Genomic DNA, 18192 nt, shown 5'->3' with positions numbered 1-18192 from the left:
ATGACACAACTGTTTTAATTGTTACTCACAATAACGTTACAATAAATGGCACAAATGGCACAAACATGCGGGATCACAGTCCAAAGCATAGAAAGGTTAGATTACATTTTGGTTGCACATGATTTAAGCTACACTTACACAATTTACAGTACGCTGTCTCAGAACAAAACTTTGTGCAATATGTACTGTGTACTGAAATATAAAAACGTTCAACCACTAGATGGGGGGAAAGGATTGGAGGAAAAGGCCAACGTTTTCAATGCTTGAAATTGTATAGGGTTTTTAAATACAAATGAGTAAATCACTGTTACCAGTCATTATCGTTTACAAATGTACAGCTGCCTGGCATGCAAAGTGACATAACAAAAGGTCACACACACTTAAAGTCTCTAAAATAGAGAATCCACCAAACAACTACAGTGATCCCTCCTATTTGACCCTAGAAGTAGGCTACATTAAAACCACAATCTGAAGTTGTGTTTCTGGAGAAATGTCTCTGGAGAAATGTTTCCCCTCTCAAACTCATAGACAGCTTTGGCTTCAAGGAATGGCAGTCTACACAGGTACTCTGAAGCAATACATACTTTGTTTACAAAGATCTAAATTACAACAAAAACATAAATGGAGAATAGAGTAATCATATTTTGGGTTGTGATAGGGTATGTAAAACATGTATATATTGCAAGCATGGTTATAGATGTATTGATGACTGTTAAACATCAGGAAATATACACAATGTATGACTTTAAAGGAAAGGTATGGGTAAGCCTTTGACTTAATGTATTGAAACTCAGTACAACATGTTTATGTTTACAACAAGTCACAAGGTTATTTTAAAATAGTGAAAAGTGAATTATATCTTCATATTCAGTCTCAGTAACTACTCAGAAATTGAGAGGCATAAAATTGAAATGGCCTACAGTGCAACAACTCACTATGGTATCGACAGATTTAATATTTTTGGGTGACAGTGATCCATACAAAGGTTACACTAATGTAGGTGGACCACAAAATCCTCTGATAGAAGGAGAGTGTATGGTGTCTGCAGGAGTTGCAGCAGGAGTCTGCAGGAGGGAGTGATTGTATTTTGAAGGGATGATGTGCTACATATGTTGTGCTGCTATTTTTATTGACTAGGCCAAAGCTTTTGGTACTGTAGAACATTCCATTCTTGTGGGCCGGTTAAGGAGTATTCGTGTCTCTGAGGGGGTCTTTGGCCTGGTTTTTACTAACTACCTCTCTCAAAGAGTGCAGTGTATAAAGTCACAACATCTGCTGTCTCAGCCACTGCCTGTCACCAAGGGAGTACCACAAGGTTCGATCCTAGGCCCCACGCTCTTCTCAATTTACATCAACAACATAGCTCAGGCAGGAGGAAGCCCTCTCATCCATGTATATGCAGACTAATCAGTCTTTTACTCAGCTGGCCCCTCCCCGGATTTTGTGTTAAACGCTCTACACCAAAGTTTTCTTAGTGTCCAACAAGCTTTCTCTATGGAACGCCGTTTGGGTCTTTACGTGTCAAAAAAGATACATGTCAAATAACACTATTTGACGTGTCAAATAAGCTTGTTGACCAATCGGGACCTGAATATGACTGCACGTCACATAATAATTGAGCGCGTTCATACATTTTTTTACGTAGTTATTACACATTGATTACACTATCACTCGTATTTAATATGTCACAACGATTAATCGATACATATCGCTTTGATGCTGGCAAAGTTGTCTCGCCCACCTGCCCTTCCCCAAGCTCTGGACAGTGCTGGTCGTAAAAAGGTTAGCTAGCTGATGGATTTGATGCAGACAATGTTCTTCCCCCAAAACACAGCAAAACGACAAGTTGTATTGGGTTAGGGTTAGGGTTAGGGTTAGGGTTAGGGTTAGGGTTAGATACCAAAGAAGTTGAGGTTGGTTTCCTCTATCGTAATCACTCCTCTTTCACCCCAGCTGCCAAACTGACCCTGATTAAGATGACCATCCTACCCATGCTAGATTACAGAGACTTAATTTATAGATCGGCAGGTAAGGGTGCTCTCGAGCGGCTAGATGTTCTTTACCACCGGCCATCAGATTTGCCACCAATGCTCCTTATAGGACACATCACTGCACTATCCTCCTCTGTAAACTGGTCATCTCTGTATACCCATCACATGACCCACTGGTAGATGCTTATTTATAAAACCCTCTTAGGCCTCACTTCCCCCTATCTGAGATACCTACTGCAGCCCTCATCCTCCACATACCACCCATTCTGCCAGTCACATTCTGTTAAAGGTCCCCAAAGCACACACATCCCCATCACTTTTCAGTTCGCCGCAGCTAGCGACTGGAGCGAGCTGCAAAAACACTCAAACTGGGCAGTTTTATCTCTTCATTCAAAGATTCAATCATGGACACTCTTACTGACAGTTGTGGCTCCTTCGTGTGATGTATTGTTGTCTCTACCTTCTTGCTTTTGTGCTGCTGTCTGTGCCCAATAATATTGGTACCATGTTTTGTGCTGCTACCATGTTGTGCTGCTGCCACGTTGTGTTGCTACCATGTTGTTGTCATGTGGTGTTGCTACCATATTGTGTTGTCATGTGATGCTGCCATGCTATGTTGTCGTCTTAGGTCTCGCTTTATGTAGTGGTGTTGTGTCTCACTTGTCATGATGTGTGTTTTGTCCTATATTTTTTATTTTTAATCACAGGCCCCGTCCCCGCAGGAGGCCTTTTGCCTTTTGGTAGGCCGTCATTGTGAATTAGAATGTGTTCTTAACTGACTTGCCTAGTTAAATAAAGGTTACAAAAACACCTAGATCAGGATAACCAATAGATGGTCCATCATAATAAACAAAATGAGCTGATTAAGAGTTACAATTTAGCCCAGACCTCCATCTTGTGAAAATCCCTAAGAAGAGGAAAATGTCGCTGAAGATCAAACAGCAAATCTACCCTCAGAAATGTTTCAATACAACATATATATATGGTGAAAGGAAAAAATACATCTATGGAACTTTTGTTTTTCTAAAGCGGCCTAACAGCCATTGCTTCTAAGGAGTAGGTGTCTTTATCTCAAACGCCTGCTCTTTTTATAATACGTACACAGCTGCTATCCTCTGGCAAGCGAAACAATTACCAGCTGTGAAAAGATACAGGGGAGGGACCTACATTTAAACAACAGAACAGTCAGTACTGAAAAGAAGCTTTGGCCCAGCAGTAGCATAGCAAACACACCAGGGAATTGGATTAAAAGACAGGTTCCATTTGTTTTAACCTATAAATTGGGATTTGGGACAAAAGGCACTTGAAAAGAAGGATTATACAGATCCTGCTACTAACTCAATGCGTAGTTATTGAATTGGTCCGCACCAGTGGATGTCATGGATGTCATTTGGCAGAAGGTCTGTGAGAATGACCTACAAAGAAAGCCTGAAATTATAACATCAGTGCAAAAGTTTCAGGGGAATTTTCTCCCATAACAACTGTGCCTCTAAAAGGTTTTCGGGGCGAATATTCTTTTACTTTCAGTTTGTTTCAATATCCTCTTCATGATATGCCGTCCTCTCCAGGATGTGAATTATCATGTCGGTTTCTCAGTGACTTCCCATTTCGCTCCTTCATGCTGTGTCAACATCCCCGCTGGCAGCCATGCGATGTGATTGGAGTGTATCATAAACTGATGTCAGTTTTGCTTTGTCTCTAAGTGAATCCAGTTCTGGTACACCTGTTCGCTCCTCCTAGGTAGGGAGAGGGAGGGAGGTAGGGGAGGGAAGGACGGAGAGGGACAGGGAAAGGGAGTGGGAGGGAGGTACGGGAGGGAGTGGGAGGGATGGAGGGACAGGGAAAGACAGGGAAAGGGAGTGGGAGGGAGGGGTGGGAGGGAGGGAGGGAGGGAGGGAGGGAGGGAGGGAGGGAGGGAGGGAGGGAGGGAGGGAGGGAGGGAGGGGAGGGAGGGAGGGAGGGAGGGATGGAGGGATGGAGGGGGAAAGACAGGGAAAGGGAGTGGGAGGGAAGTAGGTGTGTGGGAGGGAGGGAGGGAGGGAGGGGAGGGAGGGAGGGAGGGAGGGAGGGAGGGAGGGAGGGAGGGAGTGGGAGGGATGGAGGGAGGGAAAGGGAGGGAGTGGGGGAGGGAGGGGGGGGAGGGAGGGGAGGGAGGGAGGGAGGGAGGGAGGGAGGGAGGGAGGGAGGGAGGGAGGGAGGGAGGGAGGGAGGGAGGGAGGGAGAAGGACAGGACAGAGGGAGGGGAGATTAAAGGGGTAGGAAAGGAACAAACCGAAAAAATGATCTTATGCTTTATTAGAAACAGGACATGCTCTCTTGTCTATCCTGTTTGTTCTGCAGTAAGTAACTCAACAGTCAACCTATCACGCTCATGTGGTCTGTGCAACTCAAGACCACATGAATCCACTGGTGCAGAGCTAAACGCCTACAGCTGTCGCCATGAGGGCTGCAAATGCTGCTGTCTTGTCTCTCAGCCTGTAGCATTTTTTTTTTACTAACCTGATTATCTGCTTGTTTTTTAGGAGTTATCGTTGCATACACAATGTCCACTTGCACTTTTTGAGATGAATCTATGGAGAGAAATAAAGGAAAGTAAATATTGGCCTAAGGTGAGGAGTGACTAACTGACAGAGACATACAGATGCTCACCGCCCAGGACAGGTTCTGTAAAAACTCAGGACTCATTTGGTACTATGGGTACCGGTCTACTAGGGGTACCGGTCTACTATGGGTACCGGTCTACTATGGGTACCGGTCTACTATGGGTACCGGCCTACTATGGGTACCGGTCTACTATGGGTACCCGTCTACTATGGGTACCCGTCTACTATGGGTACCCGTCTACTATGGGTACCGGTCTACTATGGGTACCCATCTACTATGGGTACCGGTCTACTATGGGTACCGGTATACTATGGGACCGGTCTCTGTACCGGTATGGGTCCCGGGTACTATGGGCACCGGTCTCCGTACCAGTATGGGTACAGGGTACTATGGGTACCGGTCTACTATGGGTACCGGTCTACGATGGGTACCCGTCTACTATGGGACCGGTCTCTATACCGGTATGGGTACCGGGGACTATGGGTACGGGTCTCTGTACCGGTATGGGTACTGGGTACTATGGGTACCGGTCTCCGTACCGGTATGGGTACAGGGTACTATGGGTACCGGTCTACTATGGGTACCAGTCTCTGTACCGGTATGGGTACCGGGTACTATGGGTACGGGTCTCTGTACCGGTATGGGTACCGGTCTACTATGGGTACCGGTCTACTATGGGTACCAGTCTCTGTACCGGTATGGGTACCGGGTACTATGGGTACGGGTCACTGTACCGGTATGGGTACAAGGTACTATGGGTACCGGTCTACTATGGGTACCAGTCTCTGTACCGGTATGGGTACAGGGTACTATGGGTACGGGTCTCTACTATGGGTACAGGGTCTGTGCTACCGGTCTTTTATGGGTCAGGTCTCTAAGCTTTCAGGTAATTTTGTCAGAAAAGCTAAGCTATTCAGGTAATCATTGTCAGAGAGAGAGAGTGTGTGTGTGTGTGTGTGTGTGTGTGTGTGTGTGTGTGTGTGTGTGTGTGTGTATGCGTGTGCACGCCTACTGCTTTTTCAACATTTAGAGAAACTGTTTGGAATAATGACACTGTCGGGACAAGCAGAGGAAGTGTGGAAGATGTGCCACTTTCTTTGACCTGCATCCTGTGTTCAAGCAAACATTTCCTACCTTTTCCAAAACACTACCCTTGATTTTAAAAAGAATAATAAAAAAATACATGAAAAAAGGCTAAGCATGCTTTGACTTTGGGGGGTGACCTCTCACCTCTAAAATATAAATACCTGCCTTTTGGTTGTCCATTTCTTCGCTTCTTCAGATAGATTGCAAGTCCAACCAGCCCCAAGGCAACCAAAACGCAGAATACAGCAATAACAAGAATACCCCGACCCCTCTCATCACTGTCTGAAATAAATGGCACAAGGAAATTATTTTTAGTAAAATATGTTTTGAATGAGCTCAACGACACTTCACTTTCACTTGGTAATTGCTCTCTTCTGGATTACTTTAATTCAAAATTGCTCTTACCTGTCTCCTTGGGATGACCATCTTTGCTGCAACATTTTGGGACAGGAACTGTCTCATTACTGATAGGGTTAGCAGCCACACAGCTGTGGGTGGAGTTGTAGTTCTTTCCCTCTACCTCCAAACGGAGAGATAGATCGGTGGTGAGATCAGGACTGCTGGTCTGGTTTAGTATGTCCTCTCCCCTGTACAAGGTCAAGGTCACCTCTTTTTCGTTGTCCACAGAACACACCACACGACAGGAGCTGCTGTCACATTCTGTCACCTGAGGTTTGGAAACAACATCTGGAAGAAAAATTTGGAATAAATTGGAAATGGAACCTATATCTAATGTTTTTGTAATATACAGCACACACGCACACACACACACACACACACACACACACACACACACACTTACTGTATACAGTGAGCTCAAATTTGTTTTTTCCCCCTCCATCTGTATTCTCCACAGTATAAACCCCAGCATCGTCTATCTTAAGGTCTGACAGAGTGAAGTATCTTGTGACACTGTTCAAGTGGATACGATTTTCAAATCTCTTCTCAAGGGTGATTTTGCCTTCTTTACCAGGGTACACATTTGCAATACTGCCAAGGTCTCCGTAAAGTAAATTGCCAGACTTGATCACCCTCTCTGGAAAAGAGAAAGACTGTCCCACGATGCCATTCACCGGCTGAGTCTCAGACTGGACTGTTGGTTGGGAAGCACAGAGTACTGTGGAAAGAGAGATACTCAATATCAACACAACGACTGCATTCCAGGGGGGCTGTAAAACAGTCGCACACTAAATCTCACAACACCTGGATAAGTGTTTAACATGTCAGTAACTGCATCCATATGATATAGTGATCTGATGCCAGACTGCACTGAAGATAACAATGACATACAATCATTAGTAAAAAAAAATTGCCGCAATGTAGTAGCCTGGAATGACACTACTGACTTGAGTATCACAGTCCTTCTTAGTTATTTACAGGCCTAATGTGATGGTTGGGGTCAGGAAATAATTGTTAGGACTAGTAGTTTAATATTTTGTCAGAAATTAAGTTCACATGGAAATGGATTCTCTGAGTGAGGGAAGTTCTTCCCCAATTGACTTTGTTTGTTTTTTCTCCAAAATAAAAGTCAAGGATATCACTGAAAAAGCACACGACTTTACAGAGATATTTCATTACCACCTAACATAATTTTCCACGGCAGCCTCTAAAATAGCCTAGATTGCATTCTTTGAATTTCAGGGTCAGAGGAACATTGCAGCATGACAGAGGACTAATGTAGGCGTTAGCCTATGTGTTTTTTGTTGAAACAAGGCTTTGTGTTGACAACACAGAAAAAGAGATGAGGGGCATGATGGTTGTCCTACTAGCAGTAGGGAAGAGGGAGGAACTCTGTACATATGGACACTGCAAAAATATTCTGATTATAAGCAGCTGTAGACTGTTGAAAAGTGTCTGCTAAATTACTCAAATGTAATTTTCTTCTAAACAGAAGTAATGTATATCAATAATCAGTGGTGGGAAAAGTATCCAATTGTCATACGTGAGTAAAAGTAAAGATACCTTCATTAAAAGTGAAAGTCACCCAGTGAAATACTACTAGAGTAAAAGTCTAAAAGTACTTGGTTTTAAATATACTTAAGTATCAAAAGTAAAAGTATAAGTCATTTCAAACCAGATTGTCTTGTTTTTTGAAATTTACGGATAGCTAGGGGGCACACTCCAACGCTCACACATAATTTACAAACTAAACATTTGTGTTTAGTGAGTCCGCCAGATCAGAGGCAGTAGGGATGTCTCTTAATAAGTGTGTGAATTGGACAATTCTTTTGTCCTGCTAAGCATTCAAAATGTAATGAGTACTTTTGGGTGCCAGGGAAATGTATGGAGTAAAAAGTATATTTTCTTTAGGAATGTAGTGGAGTAAAAGTAAAAGTTGTCAAAAAGATGTAAAGTAAAGTACAGACCCCCCCCCCAAAAAAAACTGCTTAATTAACCCTTGTGTAGTCTTAACATTCTGTATACTCCCCTTAAGGGTACGCCTTCACTAAACCCCTAAAATGAAGCAGCTTAATTGAATTTTAAACCCTAAATCTATTTTGCATGAAGAAACAACCTGTCATTCATGACAAACTTTGTGAATATCTGAGTTTTCCCTCTTCACAATGTAGAAATACTGCATTTAATCAGTTGACACCACTCGTTTTTATTACAAAACACCTGTCATAGTTGTTTTCCTTACTAAAGTAGAGGTTTGTTATTATTATTATTATTATTGCGAAAAGTACTGCATAGGTGTAAACATATTTTTTTTTAGCAAGAGATAGCACACGTATAGCCTAAGATAGTAGCAGAAACATGCAGAAAGTAGTTTTGAAAGCATTTTATTGAAGAGAAACAACAGTCTTGAACTTTTTTGGCAACAAAATTATATATTCTTACATACTGTACAATGAGGAATTCAAGTACAAAATACTAGTCTACTCCCATGTTTTTAAACCATTGCCCCCACCCACAAGGTGTATAAACAACAACAATTAATACAAACATAATAAGATAAATACAAAACAAAAACTTGAGGAACATAAATCAATCAATTTACACCACTTTGCAGATGTATTTCTAACATGTGTAGCACATAGTATTTGTTTTACAGTCCTTTTTTGGGGGGGCAGAATTTGGCATTTCCTCCTCTTGCCTGCCCCAGCTTTAGCCTCAGGCGGATCAGGACAATATTCAGCCCCCTGAACAGCTTTCACAAGCGCTGCAGAGGCTGCTGTGCGGGGGAGGCGCTCCCTTCTTTGAATGAGTGGGGTTACAAGTGCCTTTCCCAGCTGCTCCAGGAACACCCTCCTCTTGTTCCGCTTATCAGCCATCCAGGTAGGGTTGATCTTGTTCCATATCACAAAGGCATTGTATGAGGACACATCAATGATGTTATGGAAAAAGACCAGGGGCCAGCGGGCAGTCATCCTCCTGCAGCTGTAAGTTCAAATCATATTAATATGTGACCGTGTCTCTGCTTGTGAACACAGACTCGTTTCCTCAGTCTGTCACATTGTGTGTTCGGCCTTTTTCTGTCATGTTAGTGGTTTGACCACACTGAGAAGCAGCCCCACACAGTCTTCCCTGCATACAGGAGTCCTGTCTCACATGCAGGCCTATGTGGTAAAATATGTTTGCACTGAAATTAATACTTTTCACTGCAGCGAACAGAATAGTTGTCAGTAACGCTAAAGGTCTACTCGTGACTCTTATAATTCTTACAATTGTCAGATCAATGTAGACCTGATAGGGGTCTTTGGATTTCTAAAAGTGAAAGTGAAATTGTACTGGGAAAAGGAAGGCTATTTTGCTTGGGTGGGTAGGCCCAGGAGTGTAACTACATTATTTTTCTACAACATTGTTTTTACATTTTACACGGTCCACTTTGACCTGCCAACCTCCCAGCCTGCCACACCCTACCCTGCCTCACCAACCTCCCAGCAGTCTGACCATGTTCAGCCGAACATCTCCCGAGGACAGGATCCAGTTCAACCCAGGATACCTCCCTAATCTCCAGTTCTGATAGACTCTAATAGGAAGTATCTGGAAGATAGGAGAATTTCCCCAGATACCAGATGGCTAAATGCTGGTGTACCACAACTGACAACTAGTGCACTACAACTGCTCTATCAAGTCAAGCTGGAAAATCCTGACAACCTTGTCATACATACTGGGACAAATGACCTGCGCACAAAAGGTGAAAGAGTGGCTGAGGAAGTGAGAAAGGTGGCAGAGAAAGCACACACCCTGGTCCCAAGGAGAAACGTGATTCTATCCACCCTTCTACCAAGGAAAGATCTCCCCCAGCAAATTATCCAAAATGTCTACCAAGAAATCACCATGGAGCTGCTCCTCACTACCAAATGTCAGCGTCTCTCACCACCACACCCTGACATGTGAACACTTGTATGGCCATGTGCAACTGGACCATGAGGGAGTCAGAATCTTTGCCAAGGACCTGAAGAACGCCACGTTAGGCTGAGTTCCACAATCAAACCAGGTCAGCCACCAAGCCCCCCCCCCCAATCTCCAAGGAGAGAGAGGAGGCCAATCTCATCTCAGCTGATCCAGACACAGACATCTCCAGCCCCTACCAAAACAAATCACATTTTATTTGTCACATGTGCCGAAAACAACAGGTGTAGACCTTGAAGTGAAATGCTGACTTACAAGCCCTTAATCAACAATTCAGTTTTAAGAAACATAAATGTTAAAAAGTATTTACTTGAATAAAAACCATGAGCTGGCGCACACCCAGAGAAAATTATTTTATGTAGAGGTGCTGACTAACGGCGAATAAACCATAAGCTATAAAAAAAATAAAGTAACAAAGTATTTACTAAAATAAACCGAAGAAAAAAGAAAAATAAGAAAATAGAAAAATAGTAAATAATTGAAGAGCAACAATAAAATAACAGTAGCGAGGTTATATACAGGGGGTACCTGTACAGAGTCAATGTGCGGGGCACAGGTTTGTCAAGGTAATTTAGGTAATATATACATGTAAGTACAGGTAAAGTGACTATGCATAGATAATAAACAGAGAGTAGCAGCAGTGTAAAATAGGGGGGGGTTCAGGAGTCTTATGGCATGGGGCAAGAAGCTGTTAAGAAGCCTTTTGGACCTAGACTTGACACTTCGGTACTGCTTGCTCTGCGGTAGCACAGATAAAAGTCTATGACTAGGGTGGCTGAATTTTTAGCGACTTCCTCTGACACTGCCTGGTATAGAGGTCCTGGATGGCAGAAAGCTTGGCCCCAGTGATGTACTGGGCCATATGCACTACCCTCTGTAGTGCCTTAAGTTCGGAGACTGAGCATCTCAACCTGCTCCACTACAGCCCCGTCGATGAGAATGGGGGCATGCTTGGTCCTCTTGTTCCTGTAGTCCACAATCATCTCCTTTGTCTTGCTCACGATGAGGGAGAGGTTGTTATCCTGGGACCACACTGCCTGGTCTCTGACCTCCTCCCTATAGGCTGTCTCATTGTTGTCGGTGATCAGGCTTACCACTGTTGTGTCATTGGCAAACTTTATGATGGTGTTGGAGTCGTGCCTGGCCATGCAGTCATGGGTAACAGGGAGTACAGGAGGGGACTGAGCATGCACCCCTGAGGGGCCCCAGTGTTGAGGATCAGTGTGGCAAATGTGTTGTTACCTACCCTTACCACCTGGGGGCAGCCTGTCAGGAAGTCCAGGATCCAGTTGCAGAGGGAGGTGTTTAGTCCCAGGGTCTTTAGCTTAGTGATGAGCTTTGAGGGCACTATGGTGTTGATTGAAGTTTTCCCCACCTCTAGTTTTATATGAAGAAGTGTATTGCTGTTGTTGGGTTGTTTATTTGTTTTTGTCTTGCTTCAATACAAATCTCACCAGATTGGGTCTGCTGGATGGTTGGGATTTTTCCTTAAGGATTTGCCATCATCTCCCTCACCCTGTAACTCTGCAGTGAGGTTGCCAAGATGATAGGGGAGTATAAGCCAATTCTCTTTGACATTTGTCTTAGACATTTGTATTATCAATATTAAGGATATTAAGACACGCCAGAAGGATGAGTGGCGTGAAGGAGGGGGGTCGTCAAACGTGCCTGTAATTGATTTAGGTTTGTCAAATTGTTTATTTGGGATATCAGGTCGATTGTGGATGTCTGCACACTGCGGATGTTATAGTAATTTAGACTAAGAATGCATTGAGATACCAGTCTGTCATTACCACAAATGGGGGCCGAAAGAAGTTAAGGCTAGAATTATAATTATACTGTATGTCAACATAAATGTACATTCTGCAAGTGTCGGTGTGTGCTAAGTTGAGGTTCTTCGAGTGATTCTAAATTTGGGTTGGATAATTCATTCATTGATTGGGTTCTAATTATGATTTGGAAAGGTGAGAAGGAGTAACAGAGCGATGCCCTAAAATGAGAGGAGAGCCACTAGAATGTATCTTGGGCTAACCTTGCCCCAATCTCATTTTTATCAGCGTTGGTGTGAAACTGTTACAACGTGTGTGCTCTCTTCTCTGTGAAAGTCAATAGGATTTCTAGGTGGGATGGACCATGCACTGTTTGCATTATACTAACATAACAGGCCCACTGTCTTTTGCTAGGCCAGATAATACTCTATTCCCTCCCATTTCAATAGCAGGAGTGATGACAGCCCCTTGGTTTATTAAAGGATAAGAGCTTTGAGGGAGAATTGAAGTTTTTTGTTTGTTTTTTTGACAAGTTTAGAATGCCCTGGCTCTTAAACTACAGGCTTGGTGTATTGACTCGTCTCAGGGACAGTCACTGCAACCCGATTGTGGTGAGAGCTATGTAAACCATGTAAACAATGGTTAAGCATTGAGAGATTTAGTCACCGCTGAGTCTACAGATCCCTTGTGTGTGTGTTTTAGAATGTAAATCCCAGTTGGAGTTCCTGATCGATATGTGTACTTGGTGTATTGAGTTGGTTGGAACCTCTCCACCATGCGGATAACAAAGAATCATTCATTTCATATTGACTTCAAGGTGTCCCTGGTGGTCATTTCCATGACATGGTGTTGCATTTCCACGACAACGCGATCATCTCACATAGTATGTATAGGAGATACGAAACAGCAAAATACTAATCCTCGTTTAATTAAGAAGATACATTTTTAAAAGTTCTCTCCTCGAGGGTTTTTACGTGACATGTTCTGGTCTTGATTTAGCCACTGTCTCCTGTAAAAATGTATCCTCCATATTTATTTTTCTGGCAGATAAACATGCCCCTTTTAAACAATTCAGAGTGAAAGATAGATCCAACCCTTGGTTTTCTTCTGAGCTATCTGAGCTCAATCAGGTGAAAAAACAGGCCTGGTCCAAGGCAAGGAAACGGACCCTGTTAATTTTCTAGACCATTGAGAAACATATCTACTATATCATTTAAGGAAGCCAAATCAAGCTACTTTTTAAGCTTTATCTCTGACTCGGCTGGTGATCCTTAAAAAGTTGGGAGAACAGTAAATGCACTCAAGCGTACAAATTCCTCTTCCTCCCTGTCTAAGCAAGTTATGTCTGACTGTGGCATCATAACTGAGAAGGGGAAAAGTGATGCTTTTGATCATATTTTTATCTAGGCAGACTTTTATTTGAGAGAAACGGTGGTTTAATTAACCCTGGTAAGTCAATGAACTGCTTTTCCATATGCCAGCCTCTAGCTGACTCGATGATTAACACGTCATCTTCTAGTGAATCTTTGTTTTCATATCAGCAAACTTACTATCTGTGATGTGCTAGATGCCTTGATTAAGATGTAAAAATGACCACTGGAGCTGATATGTTTGATCTATTTTTGCTCCAGGTCTCTGCCCCCTGATTGCTGAATAATTAACCCATATTTTTAACTGGATGATTATATCTGGTACTATCCCCAGGGTTTGGAAGGCGGCCCATGTACTCCCTCTTCACCAAAGTGGTGACCCTTGTGACCTAAATAATTATCGGCCTACTTCTAAACTTTCTTGCCTAGCTAAAATATTAGAATCCTTGATTAAGATCTTTCTTATCTTTGAAATGTTTTCTAAATGTACATCAGTCGGGTTTTAGACCAGGTCAAAGCACTCTCTCTGCTGCATTTCCTAGTTATAAATGATCTGGTTAATTATGTGGATAAAAGGGCAACATTGAGCCGCCTTCTTCGTTGACCTGTCAAAGGATTTTGATACTGTTGATCACTCACTACTAATTCAAAGGCTGTCCTCAAGTGACCTCAACCAGGCTGCATGTAGCTGTTTTAAAAATTACTTAACAGATTAAACTCAACGTGTATCTACTAACGGTGTTAAATCAAGTTTCCTGGATATTACGAAAGGTGTCCTGCAGGGGTCGATTTTGGGTCCTGTACTTTTTGTTGTTTACAATAACAAAATCGCCTTGTCTGTAAAAGAAATGTACCTGCACTTGTATGCTGATGATACTGTTGTGTATGCTATTGCCCCACGGTTGAACAGGCTCCATCTAAACTACAGTCTGCCTTCATTGTATTACAGAAAAACGTTATTGACCTGAAATTAGTATTGAATGCAGGTAAAACTAAGTACGGTGCCTTTGGAAAGTATTCAGACCCCTTGACTATTTCCACATTTTGTTGTGTTACACCTGTATTCTAAAATGGATTAAATAAAACTATTTCCTAAGCAATCTACACACAATACCACATAATGACAAAGTGGAAACAGGTCTGTGGTAATTTTTACACATTTATTAAATGTAAAAAACAGAAATACCTTATTTACATAAGTATTCAGACCCTTTGCTATGAGACTCGAAATTGAGCTCAGGTCCATCCTGTTTCCATTGATCATCCTTGAGATGTTTCTACAACTTGATTGGAGTCCACCTGTGGTAAATTCAGTTGATTGGACATGATTGTGAAGGGCACACACCTGTCTATCTAAGGTCCCACAGTTGATAGTGCATGTCAGAGCAATAACCAAACCATGAGGTTGAAGGAATTGTCCGTAGAGCTCCGAGACAGGATTATGTCGAGGCACAGATCCGAGGAAGGGTACCACAACTTTTCTGCAGAATTGAAGGTTCCCAATAACACAGTGGTCTCCAAGAACACACATTCTTAAATGGAAGAAGTTTGGAACCACCAAGACTCTGCCTAGAGCTGGCCGCATGGCCAAACTGAGCAATCGGGGGAGAAGGGAATCAGCTAGGTGATCAAGAACCCAATGGTTACTCAGAGAGCTCTAGAGTTCCTCTGTGGAGATGAGAGAACCTTCCAAAAGAACAGCAATCTCTGCAGCACACCACCAATTAGGCATTTATGGTAGAGTGGCCAGACAGAAGCCACTCCTCAGTAAATGGTACATGACAGCCCGCTTGGAGTTTGCCAAAAGGTACCGAAAGACTCTCAGAGCATGAGAAACAAGATTCTCTGGTCTGATGAAACCATGATTGAACTATTTATTCTGAATGCCAAGCGTCACATCTGGAGACAACCTGGCACCATCTCTACGGTGAAGCACGGTGGTGGCAGCATCATGCTGTGGGGATGTTTTTCAGCGGCAGGGACTGGGAGACTAGTCAGGATCGAGGGAAATATGAACGGAGCAAAGTACAGAGAGATCCTTGATGAGAACCTGCTCCAGAGCGCTCAGGACCTCAGACTGGGGTGAAGGTTCACCTTCCAACAGGACAATGACTGCAAGCACACAGCCAAGACAAAGCAGGAGTGGCTTCGGGACAAGTCTCTGAATGTCCTTGAGTGGCCCAGCCAGAGCCCAGACTTGAACCCGATCGAACATCTCTGGAGAGGCCTGAAAATAGCTGTGCAGGAGTGCTCACCATCCAGCCTGACAGAGCTTGAGAGGATCTGCAGAGAAGAGAGGGAGAAACTCCCCAAATACAGGTGAATTCACATTTCAGGAGAAGACCCAGATGCAGACAGTATCAAAGTAACAAAAGTGAATTACTAGAACAGGGGGCAGGCAAAATGACACGTCAAGGGTCTTTTAAAAAGCGTAGATAAAAGATTTTGTTAAGAAGCCGAGAATAAAAATTCGCTCTTCCATAGAAAAAGGTCCTGCCTCTCAACAAATAGGAGAAAGCAAGTTATTCAGCCGATGTTCCTATCGGTCCTAGACTATTGGCGACGTCATCTATAGGAACACAGCTGCTACTTCATTAAAGTCGTTAGATGCAGTTTATCATAGCGCACTGCTCTTTATTATGGCCGACAATTTTAGCACTCATCACTGCATTCTCTACCAGAATGTAGGTTGGCCCTCTGATATCACGTAGGTTGACATATTGCTATGTTTTCATATATAAATCCCTTTTACAAAAAGTCCCACTGTACCTAACATCATTACTAAACTTCAGACAAACGAGTTACCACACCTGGTCTCAGGGATGGTTAACTCTGGAAATTCCTTTGGTCTCTACGGAGTTAGCTAAAACAGCTTTAAGCTTTTTTGCAACTTATTTGTGGAACAATCTTCAAAATGTTCTGAAATGTGATGTTTTGGTGTCTCTAGGGCAATTCAGAAAGCTGATTGAGGAACTTTTTACTGATGAATGTCTTTATTTTTTACGACTGTGTTTTTCTATCTTTCTGCTTGCATTTTTGTATTTTTCCTTTGATGTGTGTATTTTCGTTCATTTCTGTAATTCAGGGTAAAGACAGCCACTGACCACGTAATCACAGGAAACCACCAACGTTTCCTGTTTAGAGAAGAACAATCTAATGTGCCGATCGAATGTAGCTCCAATAAAGTACATCACTGAGTTTGAATGTTCATTTTACCTCATGACTTTTAGATGTTGATATATCCGTGAAAGGATTTCTTCATTTTGGGGATGAAGCCATGTCCATTGCCCTTCAATGATTCAACATGGTTGAGGGAAGTCCCAACACCATAAAGGTGCGTATTTTATTCTCATATCTATAGTCATTAGGCACTGTGAGTCTTAACACAGTGAGCCTGTGAGCTCTGTCAGTTGGGGAAAAAAATGCAAATAGTCATGCAAATGAGTTTCATATGACCTTGCTACAGTCTCAATCTCAGATATTATGAAAGGTTGTCAGCCTGTTGTTTCCAAAAGATCATTCACCTGTCATATAAATAAGTCTAAGCATCAAAAGTATTGGCATACTCTGTAGTTGGTGTTGAGATTGCAAACTTTTATAGCCTCCACCTCTTTCTTCCCATGAAAGAGCTCAGTTATACAACCTACTCTCTGTCGTTATCTATCCCTTACTGTAAATATTTATCAAATGCTCGGACAGGATACAGGAGGGTATGTCTCTAGAGAGAGAGGAATGTTATTTTGAGTCTTAGCGACAGGCTAAGTTTCAATGTGGCACTGTTTAAATTATTTAGCCTTTACACATTTTACCATATTTAATAAGGGGGTGGGAAGGGGGGGTTGGGAATGCAATTTGGGGAATTGGCATTTGGTCTGCGCTCCATGCACTACAGCTGGTAGCCTAGGCTCCCTTATCAGGAGCCACAACAAACGTACAAAAATACGTTTCTAAAGTCACTAATTCAAACATTGAACATTTAAAACAAGTGAAGTTTAGGCTACTTATCTATTATCTCCCACATACACAGCAAATCAGTAACAAAAGAAACATACCATCAATGATGAAATATAGCAGCATTAACATCAGGCTGGCAAGCCTTCTCCATCCAGACAAATGGTTCATTGTTCTACAACTCGAGCTGTTCAGTCGTGTCCACTGTGAACAATCTGAAAGGTGTGACGTTTTTGTTGTACAGATGTATTGCAAACGTTTCTAAAGAGAAGCAAACGAATTGGGGAGGGACCGACCTGAATTTGTCCAATAGAACCTGTCGTTTCAGTTGCAACTGTTTGGACTAATGATTACACCCCGATCTCATCACCATCCCTCCGGTACTAGAGACAACATCACAACACCCTGTGGAGATGGAGGCCTTGGAGAAGACGCATGTGTGAGAAATCATATAATCCATTATTGCCATCAGCTCATTAGACTATAATACTCATCGCTCTTGAGACGGGGAGCGGTTAGGAGATTTGTTGCGTAGTGATGAACCAGAGTACTGTACTGTAGGTTGTTAAAGACTACCTTCTAGTGGAGTAAATGTAGAATTTCATGGTCGACTGTTTACAGTTTGCATAATCTTGTATGGTAGCCTTCTATGTTCTATTATGGTATATACGCTGAGTGTACAAAACATTAGGAAAACCTGCTCTTTTCATGACATAGACTGACCAGGTGAATCCAGGTGAAAGCTATAATCCCTTATTGATATCATGGCCACCTATTAAATCCACTGCAATCAGTGTAGATGAAGGGGAGGAGACGGGTTAAAGAAGGATTTTTAAGCTTTGAGACAATTGAGACATGGATTGTGTATGTGTGCCATTCAGAGGGTGAATGAGTAAGACAAAAGATGTAAGTGCCTTTTAACTGGGTACGGTTGTAGGTGCCACGCGCACCGGTTTGAGTGTGTCAACAACTGCAATGCTGCCAGGTTTTTAACACTCACCAGTTTCCCAGTGTGTATCAAGAATGGTCCACCACCCAAAAGACATACAGCCAACTTGACGC

At 42.7% G+C, this 18192-nt stretch overlaps 1 protein-coding gene across 2 annotated transcripts; it reads right to left on the bottom strand.

The window, feature by feature from the left end:
* Positions 1–2499: 2499 nt before the first annotated feature.
* LOC112234431 (SLAM family member 5-like) lies at positions 2500–17793 on the bottom strand. 2 transcript variants are annotated; one of them, XM_024402555.2, is made up of 6 exons: positions 17232–17793; positions 6484–6798; positions 6087–6368; positions 5843–5963; positions 4491–4561; positions 2500–3727 (listed from the first exon to the last, which is right to left on the bottom strand). In XM_024402555.2, exons 1-5 carry the CDS (start codon positions 17299–17301, stop codon positions 4510–4512), a joined length of 840 nt encoding a protein of 279 aa, XP_024258323.1. In that variant the 5' UTR covers positions 17302–17793; the 3' UTR covers positions 2500–3727; positions 4491–4509. The 2 variants fall into 2 exon arrangements, with proteins under 2 accessions (XP_024258323.1, XP_024258322.1); XM_024402554.2 differs by having other exon boundaries at positions 5847–5963; positions 17232–17782.
* Between the last annotated feature and the right edge of the window lie 399 nt (positions 17794–18192).

The sequence above is a fragment of the Oncorhynchus tshawytscha genome, linkage group LG11, assembly GCF_018296145.1.
Source record: "Oncorhynchus tshawytscha isolate Ot180627B linkage group LG11, Otsh_v2.0, whole genome shotgun sequence".
NCBI lineage: Eukaryota > Metazoa > Chordata > Actinopteri > Salmoniformes > Salmonidae > Oncorhynchus > Oncorhynchus tshawytscha.
Note: the sequence above shows the minus strand (reverse complement) of the source record. Positions and strands in the feature narration are given on the sequence as shown.